Source organism: Dicentrarchus labrax, unplaced genomic scaffold (genome assembly GCF_905237075.1).
Source record: "Dicentrarchus labrax unplaced genomic scaffold, dlabrax2021, whole genome shotgun sequence".
NCBI lineage: Eukaryota > Metazoa > Chordata > Actinopteri > Moronidae > Dicentrarchus > Dicentrarchus labrax.
Window position 1 is genome coordinate 4,590,686 of NW_026136713.1, and position 18,671 is coordinate 4,609,356.

Sequence of the window (18,671 nt, forward strand, 5' to 3'; positions counted from 1 at the left end):
GTCAGTGCAATACACTATATATAATGTAAATGATAAGGTGAACTTCTGTTTAAATATTCAAACAAGAATTTAAATAAACCAGAGAGCTTCTGTGTTCTTGAAAAACTTAAAGTCACAAAATGTGACTGTGTTTTTTCTCGGGCCAGAGAAGGTCATGGTGAATAATCCAGGTTTAGGGGATACCGTAAGAATGCGTTTTGTTTCGTAACCAAAAAGTGTTAGACATGGAGTCTGGTTTAAAGTGGATCTAGTTACTTTTGCGTGAATATCACCCAACATCACTGATGGACTAATGCTTAGCCAAACAACGAGAAAAACAAAGTGGCTTTTCGCATGTTAAAATGTGTTTTATGTTGTGAACATTACATGGATAAGTCACATCTTACGATTAGGAAGCCCAAAACCTGGTGAGTAAAGTCCCAGATATAGTGTGAACTGTGAGAACAGCAGACATCGACATCTGGTTTCAACATCTTTGACATTTGACAGAGACAGAGTGTATGTCCTTTTCCAGGAGCATTCACCATGCATTTCCCCAACCTTCATCAGTGTTCTCTCTGCCACGTCCAGACTATAAGCAGAACCAGATGTAAAACTATAGAGTTCCTCGCCGATATTTCTTTCAAAATACAGACCTCCCAGGATGGTTTTCATTACACAAGACACTTGACAGTATTATTGTGTCACTGTTATTCTACATTTGGCTTTGATTGAAAGACTCCACCAGTGGTTCCCAACCTTTTTTGGCCTATGAATGAAGCAGTATCTTCTTTATGTTTTAAAGCTCTAAAAGTCCTCCTCACAGGTTATGGCCTCAGTGTGTGGACATGAGTTGTAAGCACTTTAACCAAAGAGTGATTTTTCCTTTTCAAATAGTTTTTCTTGAATGGTGTTCGAAGACTTGAAGTATAGTGAAACTATTAAGTATTTCACAGAATGAAAAAAAACATTTAGATAAAAGTCAAAAGAAATAAACTATATAATCTTTCCTATCATCTTGTGACCATTCAAATTTATCCTACATCAACCAGATTTGACTACACAACACTAAGAGCGTTAAATGCCAAACCACCTCTCAGCAAAGCTTAGAGAAAAGTAGCAGTGAGGCTTTCTGGGACCAGACTTTCTTATTTTTGTATTCATCTGGCCTTGAAAGCTATGTGTATTTTGCATAAAAACTCAGTCATCCCAGTCCCTACAACCATCTCAGGCATGTGAAATAGGCTTCTCTAATAATAATGATAATAGTTGTCTATTTTCATAGGAATGATGGGTTTGATTAGCCATTTTGGTTTTCCACATTTGGTGTCAAAGCTGCTCATTGGACAAAAGTATAATGTGTGGAAATAACAAAAGATGCAGAGTGGACACACACACACACACACACACACACACACACACACACACACCACCAGAAGGAAGGAAAACATTTAGCTTTTCACACATATGTATTTGCAAGGTTATCAGAATTAATTTAGATGCACATTCTTATGCATGAATACACACACACACAGACTCACCCTGGAGAATAGATAAGCAGGCTCCAGGGACAGACGACTGTTCCCTCAATAAACAACCACTCCTTTGTCTGCTGCATCCCACTCGTCCTCATCCCTTCCCAACGCTTGCCACAAACCGCTCCACCACTGTACACAAATACACACACATAGTTTGGAGCAAACCCACAGTGGAATATATGAAAACTTTTGTGTCATGCCTCATAACCAACCATCTAAACAGTGCACCTCTTATGAATTTAGAGGGCACACGACCCTGCCCAGATATGAATCAGGATCCGCTCATTTTCACACATTAGTTCACCTGGATTAACATCAGGAAATACATTAACTGACAGTCATCCCTTTGCCGTAAGCGGTTTCCAATCCTTGGACTGAGTGCCGTGTCCCTTTCTGCTGACTGCTCAGGAGTTGCACTGGTATGGTGCCAGGGGTTTTTGGCTGCACGTAGGCGGACAGAGTGTATATACTTAGGATATATAGTATGTCTGGGGGAAAAAAAATAGGTGGTTATAGGGCTACAGAAATGGGACTTTCTGGCAGTTCTTCCTATCCATGGCAGCTATATTAGATTGTTGGCTAGATATTGTTTAAAAACTAGATTTTGTTATGGAGATCTGACTATGGAGGTGTCAGATAAAGAAGACGGATTTTGGAGGGAAACATGGGGAAGCAGATTCTTATTTAGATGTAATGGAATAAGGAAATGGAAATAAACAGGGATGAGTTTTTATTTCTGTCCTGCAGGTTGTAGGTTGGAGAAATGAAGTCGGAGATGTTCATATGAAAATGCAAAGAGGGTGACTCTTGGCAGAGATTGAGAGAGGCAGATTTCAGCAACTGGAAACGTTCCAGGTGGCGTGGCTAGCTCGCCTCATTAGAGAATATTATCCAGCATGCCCTCATCGCAACCGCCCATGTCCCCCTCCAATCCCCCCACCCGTCGCTGAATGCTAGAAGGGACGTTTACCCTGGAAATCAGAGAGGAGAAAGACGGGGAGGGGAGAGGAGGATGATATTAATAGCCAGGAGCTTCACACAATCAAATGTCTTTTTTTTTTATTTCTCTCTGCACCTCCTCATTGATGGGCAGCTCCAAATGTAATTACCTTGAACAAACCTCGAGGAAATAGATTGTTTAACATCAAAAGGACATAATGGGGAAGAAATAGAGGTAGAAGGAAGGTGAATTTCAACAATAACCTCAGAGGCCAACTTTGTGGATATGTGTGCACGTCCACTCACACATTGGTACTGTATAAGGACGAGGTGTTAGCATGGAAGATGTTTGTGAATGTCTGTTTTTTAACATGAGAGGGAATTTAGACTCAGACAATCAGAGTAAAAAGGATCAGACAGATGTGTGGCCATGTGTGGGTGGACCCAGCCCCAGGTTCCTATTGTTGTTCTTCTTCAAGAGAACTCTTGTGTTCTGTAAATCTCTGTGAAGTTTCTTCTGAGTCCTCTCACATTGAGTGAACTGCTTTTTGGCAAGTAGTACATGTTGTACATGTACATAGTAGGCCTACATTCTGTACTACTAGCCAATATGCTACTGTTGAATTCCTTCCTCTGACAATTGCAGGAGAAATTCTACAGTTGCTCCCAAGTGAGGGCTGCAACTAATTATTTTCATTATCAATTATGTGTGTAGAATGTAAAATGTCGGACAAAACAAAAAAAAAATGCCTATCACAGTTTCCCAGAGCCCAATATGAAATGTTTAAATAGCTTGTTTTGGTCAACCAAACGGTCCAAAACCCAATCTACTCATTTTACTATCATAGACTAAGAAAACCACCAAATTTTCACATTTAAGAAGATTCCAGCTTCTTAAAATGAATTTGCTTAATTAATAGTGAATAAACGTGTTTAATTGACAATGAAAATAGTTGCAGATCTTCTCTCCAGCACTTTATCGCTGGAATCAACTTCGCCCATTTGTATAATTGTCAAAGCTCCCCTTCATGAACATAGCTCTCGTTATCTTATCCACCCCAGGCCGGTCTCTAAATTACCATTCATCTGCTTTACTGGTTGAATAAATTAAACATCAGTAATGGTATCATAGTACTATTGTGTGTCCAATCATGTTCTCATTATTTAGTATGTGCTTCAGTGTATTATACACAATAAGTATGATTCCATTGTACATTTACAATACCTACACCCACAGTGTTTAAGTATTTATGGCAGAGTGTCTCTTTTGTCTATTTGTTAAAACTGAGATAATCGTGAAGATATTTTTTGGCCCACTATTGTTTGTGCCTGAATCCACATCCTTCGCTCCCATGGCCCGGACACGCTATCTACTTATTTCTAACTGTTCACTGTTTCTTAGCCACACTGGATTATAGGCAGTGGTGGAAGAACTAATCCTGCCTTCAAAAGTACAAAAGCATTATCAGCTGAATGTATTTTAAGTATCAAAAGTAAAAGTACTCATTTTGCAGAATGCCTGCTTTAGAAGTGGTATCTTATTATATATGTTATTGGAATATTATTATTATTACTACTGATACAATAACAACATTTTAATGACAGAGAAGGCAGACATGGTGCTAATTTTAACTTCTCATACACTGTTGCATAGTAAAATCTATAAGAATGTCATATTTTGTAAGATTTTTGGTTTTTGATGTAAAATCTTATTTTAGATTGATCTGCTAAATATTTTCTTGATTATCTTGTCTATACACTGGCAGAAAATGGTGAAAAATTCACATAACAATTAGTAGTTTTTAACTGTTTTGTTTTGTCTGACAAATGGCCCAAAATCCAAAGAAAAAAATCTGTCAATTGATTTATCGATTAATTGTTGCTGCTCTACTGAAAGGTAACTACCAACTATAGCTGTCAAATAAATGTATTGGAGTAAAAAAAAAAACATTTCCCTCTAAAATGCAGCAGATTGGAAGTATAAACTAAAGTCCACGTACCTTTAGAATTGTACCTAAGTACAGTATTTAGTTACATTCCACCAGTGATTTTATATATATATATATATATATATATATATATATATATATATATATATATAATATAATATAATATAATATAATGGGCAGGTCATTTAAAAGTCAGATATTTAAAGAGTTTACTACTTTAAATACAATATTTGTTATGGAGAGAATTTCTGCCTAGAAGCTTAGTTGTCCCAATAGCCAGTAATAATTGTATTGTAATAATTACAAAATAAATACAGAATATTTGTAATGTTGGTAATTATTAAGTGTTGGCAAAGCTTCTGTTTATAACTGTATTAGTATTTAGTGTCAAACAGGTGTGAAGGACGATAGTTCTGTGTTGCCGTAACATTCTTTGAGGCCTTTGGATTTGTTGTAGTATTAGATAAAACAACTGTGATGTTGGTGCTCTGATGACCTACTCACCCACTCATCCCTGTGGCGTTACAGATTTGTGGTTGGTGAATGGAGCTGCCTGACTACGTTTATATTTATGAAAGTGTAACCCAGTGCTCAGTGTCAGCAACTGCTTATTAACCTCATTCTACCTTCAAATGAAAGGCTACAAATGGAATTCAGGATTGATTTCAAAATCGTATTGATCTCCCGCAATGCTACTTCTGGACCAGCACCTGGCTTTATTTTTATAACTGTTTTTTACTGTGGCATTTTCACTGTGACGGTTTCAACCACTGGGAGAAAAAATGAGATGGTGGCAGGCAACAAATGACCCAGGTCAGCTTCAAACCCACGACACTCCTATTACATTGAATGCACCTTGTTGAACTGAGCTACCAGGACAAGAGCAATATAGTAATTTGAACAATTTTCCTTCTGGAGGGCTGGATGCAGAAGCCAAAAGAAAACTCTAACATCCATCTCCTGCATGTGGCACAAATGTCAAAATTGCACCAGCTAGTCCTGCTCTCATTACTTTGTGGTGCAGGTTGGCATTTGTGGAAGTGGTTTGACTGCACTGCTCCCTCTTGTGGAGAACCTGCAACCTGTTAGATTTTAATGTGTGAGTTTGAGTGTGAGTGACTCACAAGCTATTTTTATAGAAAGAAGAAAAGGATACGTCATTGACAAGCGGGGCTACTGACTGTTTTGATGGTTCTACTAAAAATGTAATCGGGTGGTGTCACTTGTGGAATTTCTTTTGATTGTGTTAAAGTTGCAGCTGAGAAAGGCAGAAAATGTTAGGGAAAGTGCTTTTCTGTCAGGGCCCCTAAACACTGGAATAAACTACCAGATGCACTTTTCACACTGGCTGGCAAAACAGTGAATTCCTCCAGTAAAATGCTTTTTTTTTTTTTTTTTCAAATATAAACTGTAATAAATATTTAAAATCATAAAAAATAAATTTCAATCTGGAGCATAGAAAGCTGCATAAATACATAGTACGAAGTGCACCAGCCTGATGTGCATGTTCATCTGTGTCTACTTTTGGCATGCATTGAAATGAGTAGCACTGATGGAGGGAGGAAATAATGGTTGGAGATGAAACATGTCCTCGAGCTATATTGTTGAAACTGGAGGTGAGAGGAATCTCAGCTGGAAATTCTTAGGAATAAGTAAATAATCTCGTTTATTACACACAGCTCAGCTACATGCTTGCTTCAGGTCTCAGGCTCTTAATGGACGAGGATAAATACATTGGCGCACACACACACACACACACACACACACACACACACACACACACACACACACACACACACACACACACACACACACACACACACACACACACACACACACACTCATACTCCAGAGGGAACATAAGCAGCAGCAGTGAAATTGAACCAGACATGCACTGATGCAACCAGATCATTGCCTCCATGTGAGCTGAAATCTAGTTTGCTTTCCATCAATACACAAGATAAGAACTCATAAGCATGTTTCCTAATTGTACCACTGCAATGATACAGCATTGGCTTGACAGAAAATGAAGCATGATTTCCAGAAATATTATTTCCAAGATATGTTTTCTTCTGAAAGGCAACCTCCCACAACACTGAATGTAGGCTTGTATACTCGGTTTCATTTGCTCAGGCCTTTTTTATGTATTGTTTCGCATTCACATTGGTTATTGCAGCAACGTCCCATCTTCCATCCACTCTTTCTTATCTTCCTTTCTGCTATCCATCTTCTTTTCCTTCACTTTAACGTGCAGAAGAAGCCATCAATCGCCTGGCAACTAGGGTCCTTATCACCTGTTCCCTCTCACTGACACCTGGTTGGAGACTGATGGTGAGGTCATCAATAGACCTATAGTTTCCATCCATTTTCTTTTAATGTAGTTTGCACTTTTTGGGGGTTTTTTGAAAGAGGGGTTTGGACTGTTTTCTTTTCTCTATCTGGCCTTTGTCTCTGTCTCCTCATTTTTGTCTTTAAGCCGGTTTTATTAGTCTAACGTCTTTATTACAGCCTCTCTGGCTCCTGGGACCTATTCTGACTCTTCTGTAATGTGCATATTTCTTTATTTCCCTTCACTGAGTGTCATTCAATTCATCCATTTGCTCTCTTGCAGCAGATTTAGAGGAAATCACTTAAGAGGAAATGTATCTATTTCAAGCTAATGGTGTATACTGTAGAACAGTAAATATAATTTCTCCTTCACTGAATTTATTGCAGTGAAGATCAAAATAGTCAGAATTGTAATGGAAGCCACATATTGTTTGCTGCTGTTATTCTCTGTTGGAGGGGGATAACAAAATGAAATTTTAAGTGAATAGGTATACATATTCAAAGCAAACAAAGTAAAGAGCTGAATTCAAGATTCAAGAAGCAGACAATTGTTGCCTTTGAAGTTTTTAGCTGGAAGCAATTGTTAAACTTTAAAAGGAGTATTTAACAATACCTTTAATGATTACAAATCAGAAAACAATGAGATTCCATAAACGAGAGTAGGACCGAAGGTAATGAAAAAATGTGTTGATGCACAAGAGCATAGATTAGCTGTCAAAAAGATCAACATTAAGCCCCCATAGGAAATATAATGCAGTAACTAGTCTAATCTAAACATACACATAACATGCACCAGAATAAAAGTAATCTGACACACAATTTCTGACAGTAATAAGGCTTAACTACTTAAATTGTTGCCTTAACAACACATTAGCTCCAGACAGCTAGTATAGTGGCTAGCTGGGTTAGCAGAAAGATGATCAAACAATTTAGACTGTAATAAAAGCAGAACCCACATATAATGCTTGAACAAGGATGTCTGGCTAGTAGATAAAATATTCCTGTCAATATTTGCTTGGATCTGACAAAATAGTAGATGCAACAGTGTCAGTGAAACAGTTGTCAAATTGTGTCAGTGGTGGTTGCTATAGCAACAGAAGGTTCAACGGCAGAGTAGCCATTATGAACTAAAATCATTTTGAAATAACATTGTCTATAATTGAATAAAGAGCAATATACACTATTATGTTGTTATGAAAATGATTGATGGAATTATATTTCACTGCTGTAAAATGGAAAAGGTTGGAAAAGCTAAATAAAGAAAAAAACATTACAAAGAACAAGGATATGGTCATGGATTTCTGAAGGAAATCATCCCACCCACCATCTCAGACCTTCATAAAAGGAACTGCCATTGACATTATTGAACAATATAAATATCTTGGAACAGTCAGAGATAGTAACTTGAAATTTGATTTAAATTCTGATGCAGTCTGTAAAACGGATAGCAACGTTTACTGGGACGGTGATAGGTGTCCTACAGACACCCCCGATGGCTATTTTTAACCTGCAGGTTCACCGCAAGGCCATACTGGCCTGTACCCCCACCCCCTTCACCTTGAGTGTGAAACTCTACGCTGAGGCCATAGATTTAGGGCTCTATCTTGCACTCAAGCGCAATTTACTTTGTACACTGGCGCTTGTATAATTCCTATTTTGCATTCGACGCACATTGGAATTTTCCCTCCACAGACGCACGTCCTTAAATTAGGGAATGAACTTGCGCTCCCGGGGGCGGTTCAGCGAAAAGAGGAGGCGTGTTCCGGCGCAAACGTTCCCTGGTGCTATTTTGCTGTTTCAGAAAACAATTCCGCAACAGACCAGGAAAAACCTAGTCTAAAGTCAGTGGTGCTCATTCAGATGCTATTTTAAGGGCGCAGACTTGGCCATAATGTAGCGTGTGCACAACGTGCATACACTTTGCTTCTCTCATCTACAAGGAAGCAGTTCCCATTTTTGCAAACTATACATAATCCTATACAAAGTCCATGAAGATGTGAAAAAATAGGCATAAATCTAGCGTACACAGTTACCCAAAATATTCAGGCTAATTGTAGTAATGACGGATCAAACTAACCTGTTTGACCAATAGTCACAAGACACATAGGTATTATGTCCTTGGTGCTATAGACTCAAGCCACGACTCATTCATACTGGCAAACTCTGCCATTCCTGCCATCTTCGAGGGGAATCCCCCCTTGGATGGGTGGCTGTTAGGGGACAACGGCTATCAATTAAAGACATGGCTGATGACACCATTTATTATGCCAGCAACAGTGCGTGAAATGCTATATAATGGCAGCTGGCCCTTGCGTACTGCTCGGACCGTGCGCACTGCTCCCGAGGCCAGGGTCTTCTTCCTGCGAAGCTGCGTTACATTGTTTGGATTTATTGTATGGCTGTGTTACATTTATTTCATGTCAATAATGGTTAAAAAGATTTTCATGAGAAATCTCTATGTATGTGAACTTGATTTGTAAGTGTACCTTGGGGTTGGACAGCTAGTGTATTGGGTTGGGTGCCGATTTCCAAGCCCCAAAATCCCTCAGCGCTTTCAGCGATGAGGGTGGACGCAGGATGTCCTCTGCTGGCGTCAGGTCCTGAGTAGAGGCAGATCCACCTCCAGTTATACGGCGTGTCCGATTGTTGCCAGCAAGCTTGGACCTCCCCCGTCTTCTGACAACGTTGTAGCGCTTGCGGCACTGGTGTGGTGTCCTGGGGATGCCAGCTGTAGAAACAATTTGTGGCAATGTCCTCCTACGCATGTTTAACCAAAGCTAATTTGCCCACAAAGTTACTTGCGTTTTGCGTTTGATACTTGCGTTTCAGTTCGGTAAGATAGAGGCCTTAGAGTGCCATGGTAGAAGTGCTATAGGAGTAAAAACTCATTTGTTCCTTGTGCAGTATCCTTGCTTAGATTCCACATGTAATTTTACATTTTTAGCATCAAATTTGCACATGTAGGCCTACTTTTAGCATCTTGCATATCTTTTTTGCACCGCTGTTATACTATGGTTTACTGTATATTGTATGTACAGTAATCATTTTTGTTTGTGCCCCTGACTGCAAATCAAGTTTCCCATCTGAGATAATAATATGACTGGACTGGACTGAACTGACCTGGCTACTTGACACATGACACCAATACAACCTAATGCTGGTACAATTTGGTACAACAGCTCTGCCACACATTTTTCATTTCATATTTCAAGCATGAAAACCATCCGAGGGGTGTTAATTCCACTGTGTGTTTATTACTAAGCCCCTAGTTAGTGGTGGTGTCGTACTGCACTGCATTATATTGACATATGTTTTTAATATTCTTGCCTCATCATGTTTGTAAATGGGATGGGCGAAACATTAGAAGAGGTGTCTTAATATAATGCAGTCCAGTACAACACCACTGCAAAGTACAACCTCAATAACAAACATGTAGTTGAATTTACATTAACTGACAGTGCCAATCAAAGCTGAACATTAATATCTTTAGTTATAATTTTTGAGTATTTCTCTGTCACTATGTTGCTTGTTTATTTATTTGCATTTCATGATCTGGAATTGTGTCTTACAGTCAGCAAATAACACCCTCTGTAAAATATTTAGCCAGCGTGTCAGTTTGATTTTGTTACACGTCTAGTTTATTACAGTGTGTGTATAATCTCCAGTGAAGGATTTGTTTTAGTGAGCAGTGCTCCTGCATGCACATACACAGGTGCGTAAACATTACACACCCTGCGGCATAATTGTCGACTCAAAATCCTCTGCAGGTGATGTTGAGGCACATACTGGAGGGCAGCGTCATTTCCATTTCAAAAAGCTCCATACTGGGACGCATGTGCACTTAAAAGCACACGTGTTGACTGTGGATGCCAGTGCTGCAGTGTGAATCGATATTGTAAATAAAGCATCTCTGGTGTGTATGTTTTAGACCCAACTGTGTACATTATCTATAAGCTTATCATTCAAACAGCAGGAGTGACAGAGAGAGTGGCTCACTAAAAACTTCTTAAAATATGCATGTTGTTTACAAGATGATTTATTTATGAATGGCTGTGTATTCCATTATGTGTGGGCTGTTTGTGTGTCACTGGTGTTGACAGAAGAATCACTCAGGGAGTAAGTACACAACATAAAATGGAACTTTAAAAGGAAACTGTGGGCTGCAGTGATACCTGACCGAAAGTCTGTGTTACTGTGTAGGTGTTAGTGCTTTTCCCAGGAAGGACCTGCTGTGTGATCTCATTTAGATTTCTCTCCTGCCTCCAGATTTTGATCCCAACCTTGGAATGATGGCTGGAATTACCCCCCTGAATCCTATGATGCCTGGTCTTGGTATGGTGCCCGCACCACTCTCTCAGGATGTGCCACTTGTCAAGGAGATCATACACTGCAAGAGCTGCACCCTGTTCCCCCCCAACCCCAGTAAGTCATAATATCATGCTAAATCCTGCACACACAACCTTCTCCTTAACCAGCATCGCCATTCAAAACAATTACTACACAATGAAAGGACTGTGGAGAACACAAGGTTCAACTTGTTTCATAAGCTTTCAATCTCATTTCATAGCCGCTATTGTCATTACTGATTAAGCTGACAATTATATTCTCAATTAAGCAATTAATATGTTGGTCTATAAAATGTCAGAAAATGGTGAAAAATCCACATCACAATTTTCTAGAGCTTAGGGTGACATCTTCCCCCAAAGATGTCCACTGCAGTATAGAACACTAATTAAGCCAACTGTAACCATGGATATTTTGAGGTTTTTAACTTGAAAAAACATTCAGATGATGAATTGATATTTTACCTTTCACTTTATCACTTTTGACCAACTAATCGTTTCAGCTCTAGCCATTTACAGCTTTGCCCAAAAGATCTGCTTAATTTTCACTGCATGCAAGGAAAGAGATGAAGTGACAAATGAGTGTGGTTATGGCAGATATCAGCATTGTAGATTTGTTTGGATGTTTCATCTCTGACAAGATTCTCTGTGATGCTTTTCTTACATATATCATACTCCCAGCCCCTTAACCTGATCACCATAAACTTAATTTACATGCACACCACAAACCTTTCGGGGCAAGTCACTTTATGTAATCTGAGTAGAGGTGTGCTGCACAAGCTGTTGTTTATATTTATCTCACCTCCACCTTCCAATTACCCAGACTTAGAAAAGAGGTAGTGGGGGGTGCTTTTGATTGATCCCACCATCGCTTTTCAGATTTCCTGCTGCACAAAAGTTTCTGCCTGGGGACTTCATTCAAACAAGTCTTACATGTCATCTTCAAGGTGAACTAAAACAAAAGCCCCCTCACCACAGTAGCACTTGGGAGTTTACAATTCTTTCACTAAACAAAACCCACACTCTTTGCATTCTCCTAGGCAAATATTCTTTTTACCACACCAATAACGCTGTTTAAAAGTTCTGCCTGTATACCTGTGGTGTGCATTATGGCTCAGTATAAACTGTCACTGTCACAATGTGGTGCAGAGGGAAAAGCTGATTAAAAGTTTAACCTCACATAGGAACATCTTTCTAGCTAGTTCTCAATATGGGAAAATGAACTATGTACTCAGAGCATATATACACCCTGCGGCTGTGTAAGGGATCAGCTTGTCAAGAAATTACCAAACAACTTTAAAGCCTGTCACAGTCACCCTACGACGCAAGTACAACTTATTTCTGTGGCTTGGTATGGATACGTGGATTGGAAAATTTACATCACGGCATTATACCATGTCTAAGAGGATCTGTGCCTCAAAATCTGAAGCTGTTTAGATCCTTACTGATGCATGAACACAACACTTAATTGTGGACCTTTCTCCTATTCCTACTTTCTCTACACACCATGGCTTTCTTCTCTGTCCCAGTTACTCTTCACTCACTTTTTTAATCCTCATCTCTACTTAAGATCTTATTGCCTGGGCGCCCGGTAGAGCTGGCAACCCATGTACCGAGGCTGAGACCTTGCTGCAGCGGCCCAGGGTTCAAATCCAACCTGCGGCCCTTTGCTGCGTGTCATCACCTCTCTCTCTGCCCCCCTTTCCTGTCTGTCTTCAGCTGTCCTATCAAATAAAGGCAATAAAAGCCAAAAAAAAAAAAAGATCTTATTGCCTGTCACTTATTTCAGTGTAAAAAAAAAAAAAAACAAGTTCATCTCTAAGCCAAGTATTTTGAATAGGCAGACATCCGAGGAAAACTGCCTGGCCTTGATTCTTTTCATGAAAATCAAGTAACTCTGTTGTAAGATTTCCGCTCTACATTGTGCACTTAAGCCACTAAACCCTTGGAGTTTTGTTGGTTGTGGCCAGCAGCTTCTCGTAGCGAAGAGAAATTGGTCCCAGGCGAGGGGTCAGACTAAAAGTAATTCTAACACTTGTATGGATTGGTGTGCATTGGAGTTAGTGGATTGTCACCAAGTCTGTTTATGATTTATATAGACAGCATCTCTCGGTGGAGTAGATTTCTAGAGTGCCGTTCTTTGGTTACCTCTAGGATTGCATCTCTGCTTTGTGGCAGTAATGTAGTTCTGTTGACCTCATTGGACCATGGCCACCAGTGTGTACTGTGGTGGTTTGTAGCCAAATGTGAAGCACTTGGGATTAAGGCTACAACTAAAACTTATTTTCTTCTTCGCAAGTGAAGTGAAGATGCAGCCTGAGATCCAGAGGGGTGATTTGGTGCAGAAAAGGGAGGTCTACCCAAATTACAAAAATTGAGCTTGTAGGCAGATGATTGGTTTCCCTTCCTGATATCTGTGATCCTCAAGGACGGGGTCAGGAGATTGGACTTCCAGAAGGAGGTTGGAGTTAAGCTGCTGCTTCTTTGCACTGAAAGCAGCAGGGATCAAGCATCTCCTCAGGATGCCTCCTAGACGCTTCCAAGTGGAGGCATTCAGTGAAGGAGGCATTCAGTGAAGGAGACACTGGGGCTGACCCTGAAAATGTTGTAGGGATTAAATATCCCACCTCAGGATCTCCCTCAAGGAGCTAGAGGACATTGCTGAAGAGAAGGGCATCTTGGGTTATGCCTGGAAAACTCTGCAGTCAACAGAACCTAGACTCGCAAAAGCAGTGGAATGGAGAGATGGATAGAATACCTTATTGGGTATTTTCCGCCCATAGAAACAAAGCCTACTCAATCACTTCATGGAGTAGGCGCATATCACCTGCCAAATTCTGTCGCATTAAATGTGACATTTCTTGCAATAAAAAGCTAGAGAAGTTATTGGTTTCACCAAGTTCCTGAGCATAAAAAGTCTACCAGGCCTTTCACATCCAAAGGATAAAATGTTCTTGTAAAGTAAGTGTTATTGTTGAGGATCATTTTAGTCTCACTAAAGCGGTGTCACCTCCCAGTAGGATAGAGCTGAGAGCATTAATGATGAAGGGAAATCATTCTTTCACACTTTCAGAAGTACTTTTGGATGCAAAATAGTGATGTTTGAGCACAAAACTGCTAAGAGAAAATGTTCAAACATCTTGTGTTTGAACATTTTCATGTGTTTTGCAACTGAAGACTATTTTCATTATTGATTAATCAAAGGTTTACTTTCTGGATTAGTTGTTGGGTTAAGTGCTTGCTCATGGTGGGAATTGATGGGTCTCTGTAAATAATTCAATTTTAATTTGAATAAAAAAGGAGTATGTTCTCGACCTGCTCTGTATAAAAAGTGTCATGAGATAATTTCTGTTATGATTTGGCACTATACAAATAAAGTTGAATTTAATTGAATTGTTTGTTCCACACAATATTTTTATTTGTCCGTCAACAGTCCACATCCCAAAGATAATCCGAATCTGGAACCCGTGAGTTTTTCCTTTAAGAAAGCATGTAATTGATTAAATATCACAATAGTTAGACTATACTATAGCATTGAGGCTACATAAAGCTTACTGTAAATGTGATGTAGAACCATTTCGGCAGTGTGTGTGTGTAGCTGTAATATTATTGAATAATACTGTGAAATCAGTTGTACTGTAGCCATAGGTTTTGGTTCAGTACTGCTCTGAAGCAGAGATGTATGTAGGGATGCAGCTGGTTTAGAGGGTTATACAGTATTCGAGAAACAAAGGGAAACAAGCATTGATGCATGCAGGCTTTTAGCATATATCACAGGCGAAGCGCTGGCATCTAGCAACAAGGTTGCATATGGTGTCCATCACAAGTAGTCATTACCCTCTAGCTGCACACAGTCAACCTGACACAACATGCAGCATCTCTTCTCACTGACCTGTAACTGAGCAGCAACAACCCTGCAGCCCTCCCCCAGCTCTCAAGCTCTCTCCCTCCTCTTCTATCTCCTCAGTGTGCATAACCTTTACCATCACTGTACATCCTCGTCAAGCTCTTGCCTTGTTGCATCCTTTCTCCCCTTTCTTCAGTCAACCCCAGCAAATTCAGCCTTAACACCTCTTTATGTCACCCTTTCCACTGCTGCTTCTACCCACTTATCTATCTACTGTAGAGGGAAAGTGGTTTAGTACCTTTTTCCTTTTTAAATGGTGTGCAAAGACTACGCTCAACATTTGGACCTATGAACTCACTTTAGTAATCAATTTGGGCATCAAAGTCTGTGTTGTCTGTCTCTCTTAGTCTTTCAAACTCTTGAAGGTAGTCTGAGAGATATATTTTATAATCACCTTTAAGGAAAGATGAAACATATCCTTTTGAGCTTTGAGGATACCAGCAGTGTGTCTCAGTGTTGTAAATGCACACACATACACACTCAGTTTAGCTTGAATGAAGAAAGATGCACACTGACAGAAGTGGCAGTATTTTTGTTTCTGTTTATTTTGTCCCACTGCTGATATAGATGTCTTTCTGGGCTGTTCTCAAAAAAGAAATTGTTGGTCATCCGAATTTTTCAGTTAATTGATTAGTGTTAATTGAGATGAATTGATTTTTAGTACTTCAGCAGATAAATGCAATCCTGCAGAAGGTTGTCTTAAGTATCTTGAGTATTACTGTGATGCCATAGTTTGTAGAAAACAAAAAAAAAAATCAAAATTCAGCTTTCAACCAAGATCCCAATGAAAGACAAAGGCAGGGAAGTCCTAGTGTATTAGAGCGTGCTCACAATGATGTCTATTTCTCCGCGTGATAAATCTTCATGTGTACAGGTTCCTGCCTTTTTGCTTGTTCATGTGTGACGTGAATGAACTAAACGTGTTTACTTGAGTGTGTGTAAATGTATTTTATCTTCTGAATAACAGTCCTTTGAGAGTGGAAGCCTCCTCCCTGTGGCAGCCCCTCAGGCCATAAAAAGGTGTTTAGCCAGTCGAGGTGATGGATGGTGATAACCTGTGTTTGTGTAGCAGACCAGTGGGTGGCCAAGCAGGCAGCAGGCCTATGGGACGAGGCTGGACTGAGAAACAGCTTCTGTATTTGCTTTACCGGAGCCTTAAAATGAAAGAGAGAAATGAAAGAATTATATATCTGCAGACTGCCACTTTTACAAATAATCAGTGTGCAGAAAAATAGAAAATCTTGTACATTTTAATTCAATCTAATGCACCAGATTTAATTCTGTGGTAATTTTTAAGGCAATTGTGTTTCTATATGTTATTGTATTATATCCTTAGGACTTCCTTATGTTTAAATTTAATAAATATATTTAAAACTTTGGACAAAATCATAATAACTTAATGCCGTTTAAAAAAATAAAAAGATCTCCATAATCCGTTAATATGTGCTCTCTCCATCCTTTGCTCTTTTTTTCTTGCCTGGACTTTGCATACACTCGTCTCTCCACTCAGTTTCTCTGTCTGCCTTTCAGGATTATCAGCCTTGAAGTGTCCATCTCACAATTACTCAAAGGGATACATGCATCGAGTTGGAATTTTGAAAGAAAATTACTTTTAAACTCTGTCTGGCAGCAGCACCCACATGTTATGATTTCCACAGTGGATCCTGCAAAAGATGCTCCATCCATCCTCTCCCCATCTTTCTCAGCCTGCTTTTCATTTGCATAAGAAATTAATCACTAGGAATGTCACATATTGTATGTTATCATGTTTTGTAATTTAATGAGAAAATCATAAATACTTAACCTGAATCTTGTGCTTAGTGCATTTGCATAAAATAAAATCTAATTTCCTGAACAGTGGGATTCAGTAGCTCAGCAGGTAGCTGGATAGCAGAATTATCTCATTCCTGCAAACAGTTGTGAGCTCCTAACAAATTACTTGCTGAAGCCAAAATAACCCAAACTTTCTACTGCAAAACAAAACAATATTTATTTAATTTACAACATGACACATTAGGTTGCTGCTGTACTGCACCTGTTCTCCTTTCTCTGTCCTCATTGCTCTCCCCATTGTCACCGTCACCACCATCAGCCACTCGTGGACCGAAAAGGTCAGTTAATTTGGAACTCTTTGTTCTATCTGCCAACAAAGCTTTTTCTTGCTATCGCAAGCTTTTTCTGCGCCACCTTTACTTTTTCTGTCCATCTCGACTCAAAACTAGTTTAATCCAAGCCAACTCTGGAGGTCAAGGAATGAAACTTCAGTCAATATTTTTTCTTTACCAGTCACATTTCAAGGAAAAAGGAGGCAGAGAGAGGGATAAGGAGGGAGGGAGGGAAGGAGGGAGGGAGGGAGGGAGGGAGGGAGGGAGGGAGAGGGAGAGGGAAAGAAGAGAGAGAGATCTGGCTTGGTCTCCAGGACTGAAAGTTTTTTGCAACTCTTGCAGAGTACTGCATGAGAGTACAAGGAACTCTGACTGCAGGGGGATTATAAGCTGATAAATCTTTTTAGCCAGTAGAAAACTGACTTTGGATTGTTGTGTTTTTGCTGCTTGACATACGATGAATATATTTCTTTTTGTAAAAAAAAAATTTTTTGCTCTAACGACAGCTGGCTCCACTAAATGTGAAGCAATAATAGAGGCTCAATACTGACGTCCTCCCAAATTGCTGTGTCAGGCAGAAGGAGACAGACAGAGGGTAGCAAGAGTTTTCATATATTAGTTTTTGGCTAATGGAAGAAAAAAAAAAAAAAAAAAAAGGGAACCAGAATGCAAGATATGTTGAACAATTGTTTTCTATACAGAACAGACTTCTATGTTGAAAAACAGTAGTCGTGCTGCAGAAGTTTGCCACCCTATCGAGAGTTCCGTTTGACAGTCTTGAAATCTGTTTGATCACACCTAAATAAGAGCCCAAAGTATCTGAATTACTCCACTTGGCGCTGATCAGCCAGGCCCTCATTATGCGCCTTTAGATATCAACCAGGTTCAACCCTAGTTCATTTCAGAGTATTGATATCTGCAAGGGTGGGAGCATCAGTAACTCTGACTTCAGGGCCTTTCTAGCAGACATCTGGAAATATAGCATTCTCAGCGTTCCACTGATTAGCTGGTTCACTCCTCATAGACCCAGCTAATCACATTCATCATGGATGAGAAGCCTGATCTATTGGAGATTAGATCAGTCAACACTCATCTGTGTTGAATAAGTGATTTCTGCGATGCAGGGGACCTTCCACATGAGAGGATTTGCAATCACTTTATGGCCAAAAAGGATTTCATTTTCATGCATGAAATGGTTTGATATTAACATTTATCTAACAAAAAAACGATCTGAGCATATTGCTCCAAGTTATCATTATTCATGCTTTATCATTTTTTTAGGTCATAAGTGCTATGTTTTAAATATGACTTTTTGAATTCTGCAGCACCAAACTCCACAATGTGGTTTTACAAACGATTTTTATTTCTTTTTCTTTAAATGTTAATGTGCCCTGGCCCCTTATTCTTCTCAGCTTGAATGTGAAGTTTGACCTCAGGTCCTTTTTGGGGTTGATTTGTCATCTATGCCTCCCGGATATTATGTATTTTCTTTTGTATTCTTCAGTCATTATGAGAGGCGTTGATGCTTCATCATGGCAGTTTCCTTTTCCCTCTTTCCTTCCTTTTCTATCGTACCTTATAAG

General features: G+C 39.4%; 1 protein-coding gene across 7 annotated transcripts in view; it reads left to right on the forward strand.

Annotated features, from left to right (window-relative positions):
• The window catches only part of LOC127374438 (ecto-NOX disulfide-thiol exchanger 2), a 170,643-nt gene that overhangs the window by 119,376 nt on the left and 32,596 nt on the right, over positions 1–18,671 (forward strand). For all 7 annotated transcript variants that reach the window (XM_051419716.1, XM_051419719.1, XM_051419722.1 and 4 more), the window contains one exon: positions 11,000–11,155. In XM_051419716.1, the coding sequence (XP_051275676.1) occupies positions 11,000–11,155 (156 nt within the window). The remainder of the gene's footprint in view (positions 1–10,999; positions 11,156–18,671) is intronic.